General features: G+C 35.8%; 1 protein-coding gene across 2 annotated transcripts; it reads right to left on the bottom strand.

Annotated features, from left to right (window-relative positions):
- Positions 1-1,821: 1,821 nt before the first annotated feature.
- Positions 1,822-16,758, bottom strand: LOC106667208 (spondin-1-like). 2 transcript variants are annotated; one of them, XM_014395021.2, is made up of 14 exons: positions 16,655-16,758; positions 16,423-16,583; positions 14,570-14,777; positions 13,035-13,149; positions 11,891-12,097; positions 11,708-11,831; positions 11,513-11,643; positions 9,997-10,225; positions 8,731-8,902; positions 8,385-8,604; positions 8,130-8,325; positions 6,957-7,121; positions 2,609-2,730; positions 1,822-2,208 (listed from the first exon to the last, which is right to left on the bottom strand). In XM_014395021.2, exons 1-14 carry the CDS (start codon positions 16,657-16,659, stop codon positions 2,125-2,127), a joined length of 2,139 nt encoding a protein of 712 aa, XP_014250507.1. In that variant the 5' UTR covers positions 16,660-16,758; the 3' UTR covers positions 1,822-2,124. The 2 variants fall into 2 exon arrangements, with proteins under 2 accessions (XP_014250507.1, XP_014250506.1); XM_014395020.2 differs by lacking the exon at positions 16,655-16,758 and having other exon boundaries at positions 16,423-16,642.
- Positions 16,759-17,043: the final 285 nt, after the last annotated feature.

Below are 17,043 nucleotides of genomic sequence, written 5' to 3'. Positions count from 1 at the left end.
TGAACTATACAACTAAGAAAGAACAATAAGCCATAAGGTGTAAGTGCTTGGAGAATACAAACCCCTCGCTTCCTAGTATACTTCTCATTATCAACATTAATACTTCTCATGGTGTAGAAAAACCCAGATTTCAGAGGAAAAGGAATTGCAGCAAAGAAACCTACCACTTCTTAAAACAACGATCGAGTCAATTGAACTGAACTAAGGGGCACAATAAGCCATAACGTGTATGTGCTTGGAGAATACAAACTCCCAGCTTCCTAATACACTTCTCATCATCAACTTTAATCCTTCACAAAGTGTGGAATATCAAGACTTCCGAGGAAAAGGAATTGCAGCAAGGAAACAATAAAGCCAGAAACACACTTATCCGATGCTACGCCATGCGACGCTAACCGATGCTACCCGACACAAATCAAAACTCCGATTTTCCATAAGGTTGCATTACCCCCGTGCACATCTACCCGATGCTATGCCACGCTAACCTACCCGACGCTCTGCGATCCCCACTGTCCAGATTTTCGTCGGGACGCATCGAGTACAGTCGAAGACAAAAGAACCGGACACTCATATTTTTATTCAAACTACATGTATATTGTCGTTATATTAATTACAACATACTTATTTCAATATAAACCAAATTAACTGTGATTAAAAATTAATTTTAATGGTTTGGTAGAAAATTAATCATAACACGGAATACGATTTTTTGATACAATGGATTTAACTAACAATTTATTGTACTCGCTTCGGCGGTACGTATACTAAAATTGGAACAATTTATTACACGGTTTTGCTCATAAAATTTAATTAACAATTTATTTCATAGTTTTGCTCGTAAAATTACACCATTTTGTAATGTCGGGTAGCATCAGAACAGGACACTCATATTGTTTGTAGTTTATTTCAAACTAAGTATATGTAATTTTGTCGTTATATTAATTACAACATGTTATTTTAATGTAAACCAAATTAAACGAGATAAAAAATGCAAAGGTTTTTATAAACATTGTTTAATTATGATGGTTAGGAGTAACTTTATTTAAAACAATTAAGTTTAACAAAGATGATTGTGCTCATAAAATTTAACTAACAATTTATTACAAGGTTTTGCTCAAAATAGTGCATTAAGAACAAAAGATGCGTTGCGATTGTGATAGTGATTATTGTGATAAACGCTGTGGACTGTACGCGACGTGTGCTTGCGTCGGATAGATGTGCACACCCCTCCAAAACGTGGCAAGGCGTCGGGTAGCGTCGCATGGCGTAGCATCGGGTAAGTGTGTTCCTGGCTTAATCTGCTACTTCTTAAAAGAACGATCGAGTCGACTGAACTGAACTGAGGAACTAGGAAAGCACAGTAAGACATAAGGTGTAAGTTCGTGGGGAATACCAAACCCCACTCTTTCTAGTATACTTTTCATCATCATCTTTTATTAATCTGAAAGGCCCTAAATACAAAAGCTACAGTTCCCCATAAATAATTCCACCATAGAATGGAATAGACTGTCAGGTATGCATGAGTTGCATAAAATGCACAGCCTTTTCCGACCTTATCCAACTTATTTGTTTTTGGAGTCTTAATCATCCGCTCTTCTTAGCGTCTTCCTGGATATATCGTTCCAATGTAGGTATGGTTGATAGTATTTACAAGGCAGGTGGTTTGTTCTCATTGTCCCTGTGGTGCATACATTTACAAATCTCAGTTTAAATTTTAAGTAGATTGGTTTTGTGGATATGCTTTGTTGAAATATGCCACTTTTGGCTTTACTACAACTGGTGAAAAACGACAGACACAAAAGGTAATTTTCTTTGATTTAATTGTTTTCAGTACATTTTATTGAACGATAAAATGAAACGTTAATACAATGATTAAAATTAATAATAATGAAATTAGAGGTGAGACAATTCAAGCTTTTCACCACCTCTTAAAGCTATCGAATGGCATTTTCATAACACACCATTTTGTCTTTACAAATAGTAAATTATTACAAACTATTTAAATAGTTCAATATGACAATAAAGTTGTCCACTAATAACTAACATCCTACTAGAATTATTAATGTTTAAAGACAACATACTAATATTATGCATAATAAAGAATTATTAATGAATAAAAGAACGTCATTCACAGAATTCTGGAGGCACGTTGCACGATATGGTCTTTGTCAGGGGTGGACATTTCCTACCACCGTTGAGCGGTCGCTTCTAAAAAAAATAATAATAATAATAACATACTAGTATGTTTAACGAAATATAACAAAATGTAAAAAAAAAAATTGAACCCATGTTTAAAATTTACAAATACCCTTTAAATACAAATCACCCAAAATAACCATTTTGGATCTGAGCACAGCCAGTATATCTTCAGTGCAGTAAGGTAATCCTATTTTGGAGGCGGAATTTTGTCTCGGCTCCTATGGCCCATTGACAAAAACACTCTGACATGTATATACACTATCTTTCGACCCATTATCACCCAAAAAAAAGTTTAATTAAATCGGTAATCCCACGTCCCTCCCTTTGTGTTTTCTTTCAACTTGGCCTTTTCCTTGATTTTTTAATGTAATATTTACTTAGAATGGAGATAATGTATAAATGCACTTACGACTATTTTCCTGACTTTGGTTTTCGTCCCATTGACGCAAGGGCGGCAAGGGCTCCAGGATGTCCAGTTGCTGACGACGCAATTCCTCTTTGGTCCACTCGGTTGACTGTCCGGCTGTCTCACTAAAATACGTTTTCATTTAAATAATTTATGTTTGATCTAAGAAAACCCATTGCTTTTTTTGTGCAATAACATATACATGATGTTAGGTTAGGGTTAGGAATGTAATAGATTAGGTTAGGGTTAGAATTGGTGTTAGGAATGTCTTAGGTTATGTTAAGGTTAGCGTTGAATGTTTGTTGAAAAGAGTTGAAAACGGTTTTATAATTTAGTTTTACTGTAGGTCGGCTTCGAAAATGTCCTACCTACTGGCGTCCTATACTGGAAATATAATAAAGACAAGAAAGAAAATTTTGAAATTGACGGTCATTTTATCAATGATCTTTTTTTTTATTCATTTATTTTATTTCATTTATTTATTTTTTTTTTATTCGTGATACCTAAATTGAACGGCCTTCAAAACTCTTGCAATATTAACATGTGGAAATAACTGCATTCTTTATGGCCCATCTGGGTCATTGCTAGATACCAGTAAATATCTGGTCTTTGCATCGGAATCACAAATCAGAAAAAAGAGCAAGTTACCGCCTGATATTATCATTATCATTATAACATATTTCCTAATGTATGTTGTTTTCATTTATTTACGTAAGTTTGTTATCAGTACCTGCACATAAAAAATTGACGAATTTTAACTTTAAGGATTTACCTTTAATGATCTGTAATACAATCTCCAAGTTTAATGATTTGGGAAATTGTAACCTAAACCTAAAATTATTTGTTAGTACAATATTATGAACATAATTTTAATTTCAGTAATGATATCAGTGAAATGTAAAGCAGCATGCCTAGAGAGACCCCCTAATAAGTAACCCAGGGCCGGTTCAGTACAAGTTGAGTTAGGAATTAGATTAAGGTTAGGGTAGGGTAAGGAATGCAATAGATTAGGTTAGAGTTAAGGTTTGAGTTAGGAATGTGTTAGGTTAGGGTGAGAGTTAGGAATGTGTTACGTTAGGGTGAGGAACGTGTTAGGTTAGGTTCGGTTAGAGTTAAAAATGTGTTAGGGTAGTTTGGGATAGGGTTAGGATTAGGATTAGGAAAGTGGTTAGTTCATAGTAAGGAATATGTTAGTTTAGGTTAGGTCAGGGTTAGGGTTAAGAATGTAACTGGTTATGTTGGATTAGGATTATAGTTTTCTTTTTTATAATTCGTTTATTTTCTAACATGTTCCATATACATATTAAATCTTATTCAACTGCGCAAAAATGAATAGGGATAGTTGTAATTTATTCTTATGGTATTAAATTTAATTAAATTAACCCATACATTCTTGTTAGTTGGATAAAACAAAATAGAAAATACAAACCAAAAACAAACAAATGTTAATCTTTATTTTTAATAATTAATAATAATATAATAATAACTTAAGAATAGAGAACATGAAAATTGCTCATTTGGTAAACAAACACCTTTTCACGTCTTTTCTCCATTTTAATCCTGTTGTATTTTCTTTAACCATGGAAAGGCATCAAATTGAACTAGAAGTTCACAATATTATTAAGGGAGGACAGAAATACTGTCATTGCTGCAAGACGAGACCTTTTCCATGGTGGACATCGCAGAGGGTAATGGATCTCAGGACAGAAAAATTGTCATTGCTGTCGTTTCCATAGTGCTCGCCAGATCCTAAATGAAGTACAAGATGTTTTGGCAAGGCCTTTATCCACACAAACGATTCGTAATCATTGGGGAAGTTGGCTCACATCGTATGTTCCTTTGAGATGACCTACAACAATAGCCTGCCACCAGCAACGCATGAGAGAATGGTAGAGGGATGCCTAAAGACTGGAACACACATACCCGATACTACGCCATGCGACGCTACCCGATGCTACCCGACGCCTTGCCACGTTTTGGTAGGGTGTGCACATCTATGCGACGTCAAGCGCACGCCACGTACAGTCTCACAGCGTGTATCACAAATCAGTACCGCAATGCGTTATTTTGAGTAAAACCATGCAATAAATGATTAGTTAAATTTTATGAGCACAGCCATGTAATAAATTGTTAGTTAAATTTAATTGTTTTAAATAAAGTTATTCCGGTGTTTGATCAATTTTCTGCCTAACCATCATAATTAAATAATTTTTATAAAAACTCATGAATTTGGTTTATATTAAAATAAGAATGTTGTAATTAATATAACGACAAAATTACATAGTTTGAAATAAAGTACAAAAAATATGAGTGTCCTGTTCTGACGCTGCTCGACGAAAATGGTGTAATTGTATGAGCAAAACCATGAAATAAATTGTTAGTTAAATTTTACGAGCAAAACCGTATAATGAATTGTTAGAAATTCATTATATCAAAATTGATATTCCAGTGTTTTGATCAATTTTCTACCAAACCATTAAAACATTTTAATAAAAACTAACGAATTTTTGATATCGGTTAATTTGGTTTATATTAAAATAAGTATGTTGTAATTAATATAACGACAATAATACATGTAGTTTGAATAAAAATATGAGTGTCCGGTTCTTTTGTCTTCGACTGTACTGGTTGCTACCCAACGAAAATCTGGACAGTGGGGATCGCAGAGCGTAGAGTAGGGTAGCGTTGCATGGCATCGGGCAGATGTGCACGGGGGTAGTTCAACCTTATGGAAAATTGGACTTTGAATTTGCGTCGCATGTTGCATCGGGTAAGTGTGTTCCGGCTTAACAGATGGTTTTTCGATGTATTGGTCTAATTTTAATTTTAGGCTTAGAAAATGTCCGAAGTATTCGTGTATCGCATCTATTGGTATACATTTCAGTTGTTTTCTAAATCCGGTACATTAGGCAAAACGAACATATGTAAGTGTGTTCCCGGCTTAAAAGAGAACAATAATTGGAATGCTGTTATGTTTACTGATGAGTCGTGTTTCTGTCTGTACAGTCATAGCAGATATTCCTGGAACTCACAGACAGATCCTCTACCTGGCACATCCAGATCCTCTATCTGGCACATCCAATCTCTCGGAATAGGGCTAAAGCCCGGGAGACCACCCTCTTAGAAACGCCAACTGCCTCTGCGATATCCACTTTCCGGTGACCTTCATGACCACATTAATACTGCGTATTTTTAAAGAAAAACTTGCCAACGAGCCTTTTACATCGAACAAGACAATAAAAAAAATTTCTATTCTTTTGGGGTTTGAACTTCTAGTTCAATTTGATGCCTTTCCATGATTAAAGAAAATACAACAGGATTAAAATTGAGAAAAGACGTGAAAAGGTGTTTTTTTACCTAATGAGTAATCTTCATGTTCACTATTCTTAAGAAAGTCCGTTATTAAAAAAGAGAATTAACAAATTTATTGTTTTTGGTTTGTATTTTCTATTGTGCTTTATCCAACTAAAAACAATATATCGGTTAATTTAATTTAAATTTATAGAATAAGAATAAATTACAGATATCCCTATTCATTTTTGCGAAGTTTATACAGCTATTATTATTAAAATTAAAATTATGTTCATAAGATTTTTAGTAGCAAATAGTTTTAGATTTATGCTACAATAAAGCATGTAACTCGGCTACAGGTCACGTGCCGAAACAGAAGCCCTTCTCTTTCATAAAACCTCCAGTCCGTCAGTGTATGTACGAAGCACTGGTATGAAAGGATGAAAAAATTTATCCTCGTGGAATTGGAAAGATTAGGAGGAAGATTCGTGGGATTATAGATAGAGACATGTTGGCTTACAAGATTCAGTGTTTTTCACAGACGTCGGATTGATTTTCTCTGAGAACTCATTCCCGCACTTTACTTTGAAGCTACAATTTGTCAGGTATGGTTTTAGTATTAGGATAGGAACATTAATTTGAAGAGAAATACTTTGTCAAAATTTGGGTCATGAGGTTGCGATGCTTGGATTATTTGGATATTAGATGGCTTAGATTGATCATAACGATTCCGTCGGATTTCTGATGATAGGAACAGTCAACCAACTGTCAAAAGTGGCTATTAAGCTTTATGATGATATAAATCGGATCGGCTGGAAAGAGGTGATCCTTTTCTGGACCGGGGATTTCGAACATCTCATTAATTTCTCCCAAGTGCTTAAGCGATCAGAACCGATTGTCAGTAATGGGTTACGTTCGAGGATCAGATTAACAGTTGAAATCCCATCGCTTTTAAAGCCAGAATGTTGAGAACAAGTGGAAATATTATCAACGAATTGCTGATGTGCATTTATGTTTTTGAAATTTCTCGAAGAAGCATATGTAAAAGCATAAAACTTACCTTCAGAGCATGTGTTCTGGCACTCGTCCAGGGTCAGGAAATTGTTTCGGTTTCCCCTGCAACCTCCGTAAATGAATTTCTCGCACGTTTCTTTATTCTTGTTGTAAGCCCATCTCATGAGAGTCGCACGACAAGGCCCATTTTCAGCTGGCGAAGAACAAATTTCTGGGAAAAAATAGATCAAAAATTAAACATTATTGATTAAGTATTTTTATCGTTAATTACAAATATACACTGAAAGGCGTTCCAGGGCATTTTCTTGGCAATTAAGAGAACTTTTTTTATTTTTTAAATTTTTAATAAACTGTAGGATTAATATTAATGGCACATGGGCGGACAGTTTTTATCCCCACTCCTCCTCCTAGACACCCCCACCACTGGTCGTCGTTCTGACGTCTGACAATGAGACGACTCCCCCGATTCTTCATCTAGGCTGTCGGGTCTGATTAGCCATATGACGTCATTGGTTTTTCTAGCTCCATGGGGTTAGAACAGGGTTGAGACCACCCATTTTTTACCGTGTAACGTCATTGTTTTCATCTAACATTATGGGGTTTGAAGATGGTTGTGACCACCTATTTTTTACCATTTGACGTCACTGTTCTCTTTCTTCCACCATCAGGTTTTACGATGGTTATTGTATGTAGAATATCATGATCTCAGAAAAGGAGACTTGCACGGGCATGTTAGTCAACGTCGAGACGTTGTAAATTTGACCAGGAGACGTGCATGTTTGTCTACGTATAACCCTCTTCAAACCCCAAGGTGCTAGACGGAAAAAACAGTGACGTCACATCAGAAAATGGTGGTCACAACCCTCGTCAATTATCGTGATGCTAGAAAAAAACCAGCTATGTCACACGGCAAAAAGGGGCGATCAGTACCCTCATCTTACCCCATGGTACTGGTAAAACAACCGTGACGTCATATGGCCCATCCAACCCGACGACTAGTGGTGGGGGTGTATGACCCAAGTGCCACCCATTACCAATAGGGTCATGCTCTCACTCCCATCCTCCCGGTTAACGCTGGTGGCTGGTGTCCACCAAAGTAGTTCCTCTACTCATATATATATATATATATCTCACTAATCAACTAATTAATTCAACATGCTTTTACATAAATACATTTATTTCTGCCATATCAAAATTGTTAGTAAAATATTAGAAATACCTTGGATGTCTTTTTTCTCTATTGTGCATTCTGGGTTGTCGATGCAAGGGAGAACCTCTTTGAGGGTGACGGAAGAGCAGAAGCTCGGGGCAGGGCTGTTGACAAAAGACCTTACGCGGATCATTTCGCCTTTTCCACAGGTCTTGGTGCAGGTGCTCCAAAGGCTCCATTCGTTGACACTGCACTCTCTTCGATTCTGCAAGACGAACGGGGTTATAATCAAGGAAACGAGCGTCGTAATTGAACGAGAAGCACCTTCTTTTCGTTGGCGAAGCAAGGCGGAAGCATACATTTCGTGACTTCCATCAACGCGATGTCCGAACATTTTTTAAAGTTGCTGTCGTCGGCCTTTTTGAATTGTCGTTTTCTCAATTTGCTCCCTATGCCGCAGGTGACGCTGCACTCGGTCCAGTTCGACCAGGTCGTCACGTCGCATTCTCCAGGCACGAACACCAGCTTGTCTTCCTCGTCTCCCCTAAAGCAATCGATAGCATTTTATTTATTCCGTACGAAGAGACGCAGTGTTAATCGAAAGATAAAAGTGTTAGCAAAACGACAAACTAGTGCATTTTCCAGGCGAGCGACAATTTGGCATACGTACGGGCATAACTCGGGTTCGCCGACGCACATTTCTTTTGATATGAGCTGACGTTTGCAGTCGGCCGCAAGAGCGGCATCGGGATTTTGGTATTGTCTGGATCTCATCCGAAGACCTTTTCCACATGTTACAGAACAGGAACTCCACGATGAGTATTCAGTCACCTGGCATTCCGCTAAAATAAAAAAAAAGTATGTCAAATCTTTCAAAGAGATAAGTCGATTTTATTAATTTGTTTAAGTTTCATTTATACCTTTACATGAGTTATACGCTTACAAATTGTTCTCTGTGATATACAACCCAGCAGAACTCTAAAACTACGGCCTACACTGCTCTCGAAGGACACGTATTATAAGAAATCAGCGTACACCAGAACTATGACTCAATCTAATGTCGGACTAACGGCGATAAGTTCTCGGGGCCATCGTTACCGGAGAATGCATATGGTTTTGCTAGTTTAGGTTGGGTTAGTTTAGGAATGGTTAATATAATGGGTGAGTGGGCTTAGGGTAAAGGTTAGGTTGGGTTAGGTTAGGTTAGTTTAGGAATGGTTAAGATTTGGGGTGAGTGAGATTAGAGGAAAGGTTAGGTTGGGTTGGGGGGAATGGTTAAGATTAGGGATAGATGAGGTTAGGTTACGATTAGAGTTTGGCTATGAACGTAGAGCATCACTAATTGGGAAAGCGGTAACCAAAAGCTCAAACTCATCGCTCACTTGAAAACCGTCTTAGCTACCAGCTGCCCGAAGTCCTAAACTTCTTAACAGTGGCAACGGCTTATACACCCACTTTGCTCGACCTGTTGTCGGTCTAAGGGGAGAGGAGTTCTCGGGATATAGTAGAGAGTTCATAGGATGGGAGGAAGTAGCAATAGAAGGTGGTGAAATTTAAAGAAGATAATATTAGGACCATTTAGGATATTTAAATTAGTGACGTTGTTAGAACCTTGGAGACCACTTCTATTGACTTTGGACTGGAATCCTTGGTTTAGTTAAGTGGACAGTTTGGTGGTACATCACAGCTCCATCTAAGTTAGATGAGTTTGGACGGTCAAAATAAATTTCAATCCTAAGTAGTGATCTAATTTAATTTAATTTAGTCAGCTGTACAGTCCTAAATTATATAACTTGCATAGATGTCAGTAGTTCCTCCATGATGACGCCTCGCAAAGCATCGTGAAAAGTGCACTACGATTTTTCCACGTGGTGAAAATAATGTTTAAGTCCTTATGTATTTTTGCAAGAACCTATGGGCTTAAATACATTTTCACCTCTATTTCCATCCTCGCTGTTGTCAGTGATTGAAATCTCTTCGAGCAGTTCATTTTCCGATAGGTCCGAGCACAATTTTGGTATGATCTTTTCTTGGGTGATAACCAACTTCGCCAACGAGGGCATCTCCTTCCCTTCGGGGTCGTAAAACGGAGATCGTTGGTCGTCGGGGTAGGAGCTCGTTATTTTGCTTATTCGCTCCTGTGGTTCCGAAGCCGACTTTATGCTCTGAAAAACAACATGGCAAAATGTGTTAGAAACTATTCAACCACGAGTATGAAATAGGCTTAAAAGTTTCATTATTCAATGTTTAATATTCTAGTGGGCTTAAATAGTACAGCCGTTCAGTCAAATTAGCCATACGAAGCTTTAAATTAACGATTTTTAATATAGAATTAACCGTTTTTTAAATTTCAAATTAACCCCCTTTAACTTTAAAGTAACTTTTTAATTTCAAATTAATCCCTTTCAACTTCAAACTAATCTTTTTAATTTCAAATAACGCTTTTATTTTTGAAATTAACCTTTTGTATTCCAAATTATCCTTTTTAACTTGACGTTAACTTTTTTAATTTCAAATTATTTTTCCTTCTTCGTATTAACCTTTTTAATTTCAAATTAACGCTTTTTGATTTCAAATGTATCCATTTTTAATTTTTAATTAACCCTTTCTCACTGAAAATTAGCTTTTTATTTCAAAATAGCCCTTTTAACTTCATATTGCTTATTTTTAATTTCAAAATAACCCTTTTTAACTTCAAATTAGCTCTTTTTATTTTAGTTTGACCTTTTTAAATTCAAATTACCTGCTTTAAAAATTCAAATTAACCCTTTTTAACTTCAAATTACATTTTTTAATTTTAATTAGCCATTTTAAACTTCAAATTAAGCTTTTTTAAATTTCGAATGTTTTTTTTAATTTTCAATTACGCTTTTTTAATTTCAAAATAACCCTTTTTGATTCAATTCATTTTCTTAAATTTCAAAATAACCCTTTTTAACTTTAAATTACCTTTCTTTGATTGTAAGATAACCCTTTTTAACATCAAATTAGCATTTTTTAATTTCAAGATTTTTAACTCCAAAATAACATTTTTTTTAAATTTCAAACAATCCCTTTTTAACTTCAAATTAACTATCTAGTTAAAGTATTACATATATTTAAAAAAATTCAAACGCCATATTGTCACAATTTGATATCATCTCTTAAATTTTAAAATACTTGAAAGAAAGGGTTACTTTGGAATTTAAAAAAGAATAATTTGAAGTTAAAAAGAGGTTGTTTGAAATTTTAAAAAATTTAAGTCAAATACTAAAAGCTGAACACGTTCATTTTTGATTTAACTTATTATTTTGAAAATATTTAACATATTTTTCTCAACCGATTTTGAAGAGTTTTTCGCCATTTTTCGTAAAACTGAATGTCTAAGCTGTGTAGTATTTTCAGAAAACCAGTAACACCCTGAACTGCTATATTTTTTATTTACTTTTTTAAAAATTAAATTAAGCACTAACCATATAAGAAATACCATTGTCCGTTCCAGCATCGTAAGGATAAAGGTCCAATTCTATTTTTTCCTTCCATGTGCACTGTTTAGAGCAAAGATCGAGCGAAGATACTCCGACGATCCAGTCCGGTGAAGGGCCTTTTATTATTTAAAAAATAAGAGCATTATAAATTATTTGTTTTACTCCATCGACATAACTTACCGAACATGGAGGCCAGAGAAACCAAATGGTGCTTGGCGTCGACTCTGAACGTTCCAGTCATGTTTCCGTTTAAATTTGGATACCAAAGCCCTGCGGATTTAATTAAACTTTTCAAGTGTTTCCCCTGAAAGGGTAAATATTGATTTAGTCGTAATCAATCGGAGAAACAGCGCTTATACTGACAGATCTTTTCAGTTCGACTTCCATTTCAGAAATGACCCCGAATTCGGCCAGTTGTTTCATCCCGGGTGTCGAGTATCCACCTTCTCTCCACATCGTAAACTTGGGGGTGTGGGACGCCCCTATCAAGTCGGAAAAATGGGTGAATTCCAACACACGGGGGAAATCTTTCGGATGTCGCTCTGGTGACCACAACCCTTCAAATAGAAACTAAAAAAAAAAGAGACAGTAACAATATGGACAGACACGCCTAGAAAAATTTCAAGAATATTGAAAACTATCAGGTCGTTCGTAAATTAACTTTGTTTATGGACGATTAAGACGATGACAATCAAATCATGACTAGTTGAAGCAAGCCCGCGTACAACATGAGAAATCGCATTAAATTTGTCAAATTCAACAGTCCAAGAACACCTGAAAACACTTGTTTCCAAATTGGATAAATGGGTTTCCAAAGGGAGAGTCTAAAAAATTGGCACAGGATCAACAGTGTGAATTGCACCATTAAAGTCAAGTCATAACTGACGATGAAAATTTATTTACAACAACGTTAAATGCAAGAGGTCATGGAGTTTAAGAGATGACAACCATGTATGGTAGATGTCAGGCACCCTACACCAAGGAGGAGTTGGCGATGGTAAAAGAGAAGCCAGAAGGAAAAAGAGGAAAACTGATTATTAAGGCGCGAGCTTTCCATGTCATATTTGAACCATGACAAAGAAATTTTGCAATTTCTACTTCTACCAGACAATTCTACGTTTAGTACTGAAGTCCGCAGCCAATCGGACGAACCGGATGATCAGCCAAAACGGATCGATCGAAAAATCGTTGTTTTCAGCATGATTCCAGACCTTACACAAGTTTGGTCCTCCGTAGAAATTTCTGCAGTTTGGATAACTGCCCCAACTTGCCAACATAATTTGCCCCAACGGGAAGAAGTTCCAGTCCAAAAACAAGAAATTAATTCAACTTATGACGGCAAAATTTACTTATTCTTTCAAAATAAAGATCCAAAGTTTTACGAATGCGACTAACAGCATCTGTGGGTGTTTCCACTTCTGTAAATATTCTAAATAATTTATGTAATTATTGTGTAGCTCTGTAGTGCGTATGTATTCGGCCCACTCGGTGCAAAAAAAAAAATCACCTGGTACTTGGCGTGGTCGCACGGACAGCAGCTTTTCTCATCATTCTGACTCTCGACCTTAGCGCAAATCGATGTGTTGGTGTACTTCCACCTGCCGCCTATTTTCACAACCCCGCTGGAAAAAGAAGAAACAATTGAGAGATTTTAAGCCAAGCCATTAATACAACTAATAATAAATATAAAAAGTAAACAAGAAAACATAGATAAGTTTGTCGAAGGTCCGCTTGTCCTAGTTCTTTCGGTCATACACATTCAGCTTTAATCGGATAAATAAATCCACGCCTTAATCAATCTGCCATTTATATTGTCATTTGAATTCTGGATTAAAATGGCTTAAAATAAAACCGCATCCGTTTTATCTTTTACATAAAACTGCACACGACCTTTTAAATTAGATAGTGCTTTTTTTCTTACTTGACTGCAAGATATGGGATTAGATAAGTTCGTTTTCCGGAGTTCAGCATTCCACGAAATAATCTATATCGTTTATTTGTTCCTTAGACATTTTTTTTTATTATCATTCAGTGCATTAATAGAAGACGGGATATCGCATGGGACGAAAGTTCCAGTAAAGTCCCGCAAGAAACTCGTCTTCATACGAATTTTTGGAATTTTCTTATACGCCGGCGACAAGAATTAAGTACACACTGGTTTTTAGTGAAACAAACACTTTTCAAAAATACTAAGTCCTTTCAAATTGCGTTACTTCGGTTGATGCCTCTTCTTTTTTTTTTTTTTTTTTTTTTGGAAAAAATTAACAATAAAAAGTAGATAATTCACGGTTCTTGATTAAATAGGAAAAATATTACAAAAAAATTAATACTAATCAACGAATAATTGCTTACTCGTCTATCCTCTCGTTAGTCTATAATAGACGAGATGTTCAATTTTGATTACACTGCTGACAACAGTTCGTCAACCCCCAGACTGGATACAAATTTCACATTGGTAATTATTGTTATTACGGTGTTTATTGTTATTATTTCGTATTATTAACTCGGTTTTTAATATTAAGTTTTTTTGCATATTATTTTATTGAAACGAATTTTTTTTTTAAGAAGTGAATTTTATTAAAATATTAATTTATTTCTTGAACTTTCCACCATTTTTTTTAAAATAATTTCTTGACTGTTCTATTTATTTGTGTGTTATTTAGAGGCTGGTTGTTCAATAATTTGTTGAAGTAGAGAGGAGCGATCAGGAATGAAGTATTTCAAATAAATGAATTTTATTTTTTTTGCTGACGTTTCGACCTTTATTGGGATCATCTTCAGGGCATAAAATGTGTTGCTATTCTTTCGTATCGTGTGTGTAGGTGTGAAATAGATTTGAATTTAAACCAAGTTTCAAGTGTTTTAATTGGCATTTATCGTTACTGCATGTAACAAGCCTAAAATAAGTCATATTTATTTAACATCCAGAAATAGTTAATCGAGAAAATTCTTAACTTGGTACATGATATCTGGATCTGCATATCCCTTGGATGTCGGTGTATGCAGCGGGAAATAAAAAACATTTCTTAAACTATGACTCACATTAAATTATGACAGCCGTGCATCGGCGAGACCCAGACAGCCTTCACTTGGGTGGCTTCCGAGAAAATATCGCTCTTTTGGACGGTGTTAAGACACTCATCGGAGAATTTGGTGTAGCCATCGTTGAGCAACTGAAAATTGCCAGCATCTCGATCCGTTTCCACGAATATCATAAAATCATCGAACGGGACTTTACTATTTAATTCCACTAAAATGAAATAAAATAATGAATACATACAAACATTCTGAACAAAATAAATTCTAAAAAATACTTATAGTTTAAATGGGTCTTTTGTATGACTCCCTCTCTCATTCATTCACATACCTGGTCATACACACTCTCTCTCCCCCTCATTCCCTCTATCCTCTCTCTCTCCTCATCTTTTACCCTTTCTATATTTCTCGTTCACTTTCACAGCCCCTCTGCTGCCTCCAGTTCTCTGCCCTCTGTATTTGACCAAATTCTACGACACTAAATAAAACTTCTCAATCACTCTCTCATTCTCTCTTTCTCTTCCTTTCTCACTCACATTCTTTCACTTACTCTCTCTCTCTTTCTCTTTCTCTCTCTCTTTCTCTTTCTCTTTCTCTTTCTCTCTCTCTCTCTCTCTCTCTCTCTCTCTCTCTCTCTCTTTCTCTCTCCCTTTCTCTCTCTTTCTTTCTCTTTCTCTCTCTCTCTCCCTCTCTCACCCTCTCTCTATCTAGTTATGATTGATATCTCAAATTTAACTTCTTTTGTTGTTTTGGTTTTTTGTTTATATTACTATTTAGTGAGTAATGTTTTATTTGTAGATTTATATTGGTGATTTACAATTCATTGGTTGTACTGCATTGTATTGAAAATTATGTTTGTTCACTTATTTTATTAGTAATTTGCCGTTTGATTGCTCAATTATATCTATTTCAACGAGCAAATTTAACGTTCTTCTCGTGTAGAAACGTGTAGAGATTAGTGACCGTTAATCGATATTTATTCAGATATCGTGAGATGCGGTCTGGTGTGATGTAGGTTTCAGAAAAACATTTCTCTTGTAGAAACGTGTAGAGATTAGTGACCGTTAATCGATATTTATTCAGATATCGTGAGATGCGGTCGGGTGTGATGTAGGTTTCAGAAAAACATTTTCTTTATCGTGCCAACGTTTCGATCTTTTATTGAGATCATCTTCAGGGCTCAAAGTGTTTGTCTTCTGTGTAATTGTGCCATCCTTGTGTGCCGTGGGGCACTCTCAACACGACACACAAGGATGGCACAATTACACAGAAGACAAACACTTTGAGCCCTGAAGATGATCTCAATAAAAGATCGAAACGTTTGCACGATAAAGAAAATGTTTTTCTGAAACCTACATCACACCCGACCGCATCTCACGTTATCTGAATAACGAGCAAATTTAAGTTAAGTTCAATATCAAACAAATAGATGGAACATATTGACCACTAAAATAAAGTTATTCGATGTAATTAATGTTTAATAGATTAGAAGAAAGTTAAACTTAGAAACTATTGTATTTCACATTAGATGTAAGAATGGTCCTTGAGACCAAATCTTGTGTGATTGATAAATAAAACGTTCATCATCATCATCTCACTCTCTCTCTCTCTCTCTCTCTCTCTCTCTCTCTCTCTCTCTCTCATTATTCACTCATTCATTCTCTCACTACTCACTGTATCTCTTTCACTCTCACTTACTAATTAGCTCTCTCACTCACTCACTTAACTCTCTCTCTCTCTCGCTCTCTCTCTCTCTCTCTCTCTCTCTCTCTCACTCTCTCTCACTCTTATTTTTTGCCAAATAATTTAATATCATGAAAGTCGTTTTAATGATAAAATAAGCCTTGCAATAGTCCAACCTGTGTACCGTGTTCTCGGGATAAAATATTCAGCGTTCCCTTTGATTTGGAGGTTTAAATTTCCTCTGCTTTCCTTCGCATCTCGCGGGAAGATCCTGCACTCACAGCTTATTTCACTGACGAGACAAGCGATAAAAAGACACGCCGCCCAACCGGGAACGCTAAAAAATGGCATTATTTTTAAATTTACCAAAAAAAAAAAAGAAGATTGAAAGCTACTATCACTGCTCACCACATTATACTGCGGTGAAATCTCTGCGATAACTACCTAGCCCTTGTCTCTAGGATATAATCTCTTAGATAAATCGAAGGTCGAAGGCCAGAAAAAGATGGAGTCTTCGTACTGGAAACAGCAAGCCTGGCATTTCTATATTTGTGCCTAGGACGATGGGTTGAAACAATTCCGAGTAAACGAAACAAGCGTATTTGAATATCTATTTGTGGAAAATGATTGCACGAGTATAACGCATAGAAAATTATTAGTAAATAAATAAATTTACTTTAGAAAAATATGCTTCTTTGTGGAAATTTGGACATACCTTTCAAACTAGTTTAACATTTCATCCGGCAAAAGTTGTACAAATCTCAAATTTTTCACCAACGTAACCTACGTACGAGGTA

The sequence above is a fragment of the Cimex lectularius genome, unplaced genomic scaffold (assembly GCF_000648675.2).
Source record: "Cimex lectularius strain Harlan isolate CLEC.00 unplaced genomic scaffold, Clec_2.1 scaffold207, whole genome shotgun sequence".
NCBI lineage: Eukaryota > Metazoa > Arthropoda > Insecta > Hemiptera > Cimicidae > Cimex > Cimex lectularius.
The sequence above is the reverse complement of the archived record's forward strand: the minus strand, read 5'-3'. Positions and strand labels throughout refer to the sequence as shown.

Excerpts from the sequence above, each read along its gene's own strand:
- LOC106667208 (XM_014395020.2), bottom strand. The coding sequence starts at position 16,597 with ATGCCATTTTTTAGCGTTCCCGGTTGGGCGGCGTGTCTTTTTATCGCT. Across the intron at positions 12,098-13,034 it reads GCGACCACGCCAAGTACCAG|TTTCTATTTGAAGGGTTGTG; the intron begins GTGATTTTTTTT and ends TTTTTTTTTTAG. Across the intron at positions 8,903-9,996 it reads CAGCGAGGATGGAAATAGAG|CGGAATGCCAGGTGACTGAA; the intron begins GTGAAAATGTAT and ends TTTTTATTTTAG.